Source organism: Polistes dominula, unplaced genomic scaffold (genome assembly GCF_049000335.1).
Source record: "Polistes dominula isolate Pdom_NZ unplaced genomic scaffold, Pdom_raw_medaka contig_20, whole genome shotgun sequence".
In the NCBI taxonomy this organism is placed as follows: domain Eukaryota; kingdom Metazoa; phylum Arthropoda; class Insecta; order Hymenoptera; family Vespidae; genus Polistes; species Polistes dominula.
The window spans coordinates 5,287,045-5,293,044 of record NW_028301147.1 but is presented as its reverse complement, the minus strand read 5'-3'; the positions used below and the strand labels follow the sequence as shown (position 1 = coordinate 5,293,044).

The 6,000-nt window shown below is 35.6% G+C and overlaps 1 protein-coding gene across 1 annotated transcript in view; it reads right to left on the bottom strand.

Annotated features, from left to right (window-relative positions):
* Window positions 1-622: 622 nt before the first annotated feature.
* The window catches only part of LOC107074177 (uncharacterized), a 180,633-nt gene continuing 175,255 nt past the window's right edge, over window positions 623-6,000 (bottom strand). Inside the window, exon 6 of the mRNA XM_089177067.1 lies at window positions 623-970. Coding sequence (XP_089033193.1) covers window positions 846-970 — 125 coding nt within the window. The 3' untranslated portion in view covers window positions 623-845. The remainder of the gene's footprint in view (window positions 971-6,000) is intronic.

Sequence of the window (6,000 nt, the reverse complement as noted above, 5' to 3'; positions counted from 1 at the left end):
TCTGTTGTAAAATAAAATTGGAGTTATTCTTCGTTTCTTGGGTGTACATACATATCTTTGCGTATCTACCGTGTATATTCATATGGTTATATTGTACGTATATAGATTTGCCTATTTACAATAGTTACACGCTACTTGAATTTTACGCTCGATGAACATTTTTATCACCACGTCAAGTCGATCTTTTGAATTTTTCTACGTTTTCTAAACACGCGTTTGTTATTTTTTAAGTCAGTTATTCTTAGCTAGTAGTTTTTCGATGTTATATGGTATCAATTTTGTGTAACCAACGCTATGATTTTTGTATGAATAAAACCATAAAATGTTCATTTTGTCAAGTTTAAAAATAAAGATATGTTTGTTACGATTTTAAAAATAACACATTGTTATTATTATTATTATTATTATTATTATTATATAACTATAAATTTGCGTATCGATTGTGACACAATATATGATTAAACGAAAGAAAAATAAAACGAATATGAATCAAACGTGAGTTTTGATGATTTAGAAAAATTGAAGGAAGATATAATAAAAAAAAGTGATACATGTATAATGAGTTGAAGTGATAACAACTTTGTGCGATAAAATATCACTGCTAGTTTGACGAAAAGAAAATACTTACAATATAGAAGATATTTAATCGTATATTATTAAAATTAAGCAAACCCGTTATTTTTAATACATTTTTTAAAAGAGATCTTAATGTCTTTGGTATAAATTTTTGAAAGTTCGTTTTAGACTTAAGTAGTGGGTAGTGTTAGAGAGTGGGTGGGGTTGGGAGATTGGTTATATAAATTTCTAACTTAGTTTTTCGTTCTTTTCTCGTTGAAGGAGCTTCGTTACTTCGTCGTCGTCTTGCCACGGCGCGATTTTAAAACGTTGCTGTCGGTTTGCAAGTCCACGGTCTCGTTCGGTAAACGACGACGTCGAAACTGGTGATGATGGTGTTGGTGCAGTATGATTCCTGGGGAAAATCATGAATATATTCAGGAGGCACGGAATTTCTAGAGGGTCGTTTAAGAGGGGTTGCTCTAAGAAAAAGAAAGATAAAGAAAGCTAGAAAAAAAATATATATATATATATATATATATATATATATATATATATATAGAGAGAGAGAGAGAGAGAGAGAGAAAGAGAGAAAAAGAAAGAAGTTAGGGAAGTCCGATATATCTTTCCCTCTTCTTCCAATTCTTCCTCGTCTCTCTACATATTTTCTTCCCTTTAAGAACGACAAACAATTTACGTTGGTTACCATCTAAGACGTATCGTTTAATTTCACGATAGCATGCTGTAGCACGCCTAGCTATGTAAGAAAAACGGAGAGTTTGTCAAATGATTTTTGGTTTTGATCAAAATCGATCGTGATACGGCATGAATATTTTAAGATGTTTTATTTATATAGATTCTTATCGTTACTTATTTATGACATTATTTGCATAGCCTTTTTTGAAACTTTTCATTTGTCTCTTCTTTATCTATTTCTTTATATCTTACTTTTTTTGTTAAGTTTGAATGTATTTGACTGCTTTTTATTGTTCATCCTTCTATTTAATTTATATTTTTTAGCGTTCTTTAATTAAATTATATTTGTTGTAATTACTATTGAGTATAATTGAAACATTTATTTAAAATATTTCTAATTGTCTTGGCTGGAATATAAAAATATTATCATTTAAGCACGAGTTTGATTCAATTATACTGTCAACGTATTCGTAAGTTTAAAAACGAATTTCCAACAAGGTTCATTTTGACGATTCTCGGAAATGATTTTTATAGTAGAAAAGCCAGTGATGATAGCACGCTTCGATAAAAGTCCAGCAAATTGCAAACATACGTGACGTTACCTCGAAAGTGTGTCCATCGCTTTTTGCGCTTGATTTTGTTGGGTCGTCTATGTTGATCGCGTTTCTTGTTTATTTTGCTTTGTATATTTATTTGACTGTGTGAATACTGGTAAAATAGCAGTGTTGCGGCCTTGTCATCGATGATTATTTAGTCTTTCGAAAGTATACTGTGCGTTTCGATAACAAGCCTACGAGAAACGGTATGGACTATTTATCAGTGTAGATCGAACGTACTGTTTGTATAATAAACGTGAAATATTATTTAATTCCGTAACACGAATATTGCACTGTTTGTCTTCTTATAAAACAAAATTAAAAAAAAAAACAAAAAAAAAATTCAATCAAAACTATGAACGTATAAATATGATAATGAATAATGCATATAATTATGTTTTCTTTTAAAAAGAAAAAGAAAATAACATGTTTTGGAAAAAAAATACATACCAAGGAGAAACAAAAGAATGCATTAGATACTGAAAACGGTTGGCTAAATTGAGAAAAACACACAATAAGGTATATATAGGTTGCGCTGCTTTTTTCTCACTCTTTTTTTCTTGCTCTTTGTAAAGCTGACGAAGTACTACCTAAAGAAAGTAGAAGAGAAAAGGGTAAAAGGGAAAAGAAAACATCGTCGTTACTTTAGTCGGTAGAGAAACACCCATAATCGTCGCGAAACGCGTTGTATACGTGCTTCTAACACAAGCGCATCCCCTAGAATCTTTCTAGGAAATTGAATTTACAATTTCACCCCCTTAAATGCCCTCTTTTGTCGGGTAAAAGCTGCCAAGGCATAATAGGCAAGCATGTCAACAGCTCGCTCGCTAGTTCGGCCGTTTCGCTTTTCTATGGAAGTTCGTTCGCTCAGCTTCTACAATGCGGCTCGTCTCTGACATCGACCTTCATAAACGATGTCGGCTCGAGCGTATCCCTCCTCACCCCACCCCTCTTTCCATCCCCTTTCCATCATCCCTCTCTTTTTCTTGCTCTTTCTTTTTCTCCTTCACTCATTTCCATCTACTACGTCGCCATTCGAGCATCGACCGACTCTCCGAAAATTGTGGCGAGATTAATTCTTTCCATCTCTTTCTCCTTGCCCGCCCCCTCCCCTCTCCATTGCCTTTCTCACCCCCTTATTCCATCCTAGCTATCATCCTGCCCGTTCATCGTCGTATTATTATTCAAAAGCATTTTTCTCTTTGTCTTCGTTTCAGCCAGTCGATGTGACTCCTCTATCTCTCTTTTTCTCTCTCTCTTTCTCTCTTTCTCTTTCACGTTGACCGAGAGACACCAACGTCGATTTTTCGCATATTCACGCGACCTACCCTCTATTCTTGAACCACCTCTTTCTCCTCGTCTTTCTTCTCACTTTTTCTGTCGTGACAGGTGGAATTGGTGGACGCGTAGATCCCGGCTCACATCGACATTTTGATACGTTAACCTATGTACTTTGCAAACCTTTTTTTCTTTTTCTTTGTTACTCTCTTTTTTTTCTTCTTTTCTATTCTATCCTCTTTTTGTCCACGTTTTCTTTTGCATTTTGATATTCATTTTGTCACTTTATATTAATGGTTTTTTTGATTTATCTTCGTAACGGGCATAACAAAAGATTGGATTAGAATCGATAAAATCATAATTACTGGAACGAGTTGAGTCTATGTCAAACGCATATGTTAGGAAAAGATAGAAGAGATAGAAGAGATAGAAGAGATAGAAGAGATAGAGATAGATAGAGAGAGAAACAAATTGAAGAAACGCAAAGCGAGGATCAGAGCGTTATTTCGCGACGATAACAAATCGTTGATACGTCAAATGCAGTGCCTAGGATTTTACCACTCGGTAATGGCGCATCCCATTCGTCGACGTTACTTGCAACAGAGAAAAAGCCATTAAATCCTATAGGATGAGTGCTTTAGAAGGAAGTAGAACTTTAATGCAACGATCGAACGATATACCGATTTATAATATACATACGAATATAGATGTTCGATATAAATTTGTCGAACATTAAATATTATTTCGTTAATGCGAGCTATCGTTCGGATCGATTTATCTTTTTGTATTTCACAGTTTCGCTGTGCTCATAGTATTTTTCCATTTAACTAGGTTTAAACAAAAACAAAAACAAAAAAAAAACAAAAAAATATAGAGGAAAAAAGCAGACAAAAAAAGAAGAAGAAAAAAATTCCGAAGAAATCATCTCGTAAAGTTTACTCGAGAAATAAGTAATACGCTTTAATGTCGAGAATATTTAACGAATAGAAGAATTTCGCGCGTCTAATTAGGCGTGATTAAATTCTCCGTATTTTGCGCGCCGTGAAGTTAATTGCCAACAAAAATATACGAAAGGTACACCGTACACTTGCGAGAAGAGAAGCGGAAGATTAAGAGAGGATGGGGGAGGTGAGGTGAGGTGAGGTGAGAGGGATGGCGATGAGAGTTAATTAAGCGAAACGTAACACTGCTGCTGCTGGCCGTATACGATTTTTCATCGTACGGACGAACGTCAGCTTGCTAATTGTCCGTGGAAAAAATTTAAAAAACGAAGTCGTCCTCCGATTGGCCGAAAGAGTAACACTATTACATAGACTGGAAGGGAACGAAGTTTTGGAACGTTAAGACTACGTTTCATTTATTTATTGTTGATTTTAATTACGTCCTTTTGTAAGCGTGATAATTCATTTACGAAGAAAAATTAAAGAAGATTCGTGTTTGGTATATATATATATTTGTTTGATGTTTTGTTAGTGTAGTATTGATATTATTGTTATACGTTATTTTACACGTTTATCCGACACATTTGCACTTCTTTTCTCTCTCTTTATCTCTTTCTCTTTATATCTCTCACTCTTCAATGGGTTTTCGCAAGAGTTAAATACACTTCTTTGCGCAACAGCTCGTGTACCAAAGTACTGTAATCGCCTCCGGGGGTACTCCTTTAGTAGCAGCATTTAACGCCGTACCTGCTGTCTTCACGCTCGATGCAGTCGGCAGCATTCAATTTGGCAAGTGCGTGTGATGCAAAGGCGAGACCCTTTTTCTAGTACATAAATCTTTGGTAGGGCGAGGGCTTAATTTTATCGCTGTCGCGAAGCAGTGCTCTGTAAAGGATAGAGAGAGAAAGAGAGAGTGAGAGAGATAGAAATAGAGAGCGAAAGGTAAGTGGTAGAAAGGCAACGCTTCTAAAAGGACCCAGGCTAAATTAAAAGAAAGGATCTGAATGAGACTACGAGCGTTGAAAGTAATCACTTTATCTGTAGCCACCACTCGGGGCAGTTCGCTAATCTGGGCCCTCGTTTTGAGGTTGAATCGCCGGTTCGACTCCATCCTTTTCACCTCTCTTTCTATTTCTCTTCCATTCTCTTTATCTTTTTCTCTCTCTTCTTCTCTCTTCCTCTCTCTGTCTCTTACCCATTTCCATCGAATTCTTATTCTTTCACCGACCATCTTCAAACATCATCATATACGTTTTCTCGTAGTAGTACCTATATGTTTTTTCTCCTATGTACTTTTGTTTCTAAGTTCGAATCACAACGAAGTATCGATAAAAATCAATGGAAAATACAATTTGTATGTTCGTACGGTCGACCAGAATTTTATGATTCCCTATCGATACCTAACAATGTAATTGTCTACCCTTATGAGTGTTTAGGTCCTAGAAAAGGGAGATGGCGGTCTCTACATCTCTGCTATGCTTTTAGTTATCGCATCCAAGAAAAATATTTGATGATTGCAATGACTACAAATTCTTCGGAATAATATTTTAAAATGTACATTTTATCCTGATTCTTGAAGCAACACAATTTACTGAACGTTTTATGTTTTTTTTTTATTTTTTTATTACCAGATGCCTAAAACGACAAGGGGAAATAAAGCGAACGATGCTATTCGATTTTTCCATCAATATCACGAACCATGATTTTGCTTTATGGGAAAACGACGTACCAACCTCCGGTCAGTTTTCGGATTGTACGTGCAACAAACAGAAATGGAATCGTTCAACGAACCCGCGTTAGCGAACAGCTCTTTCTCTATTCGTCCAGTTACATCGTCTATATTCGGAGGAAATTTGTGTATTGTCGGAGCTTCGGTATATTGGTGACATTCGTCAAAACTGATGACGGCTCGCGCGCGTTAGTTCGCGGACACT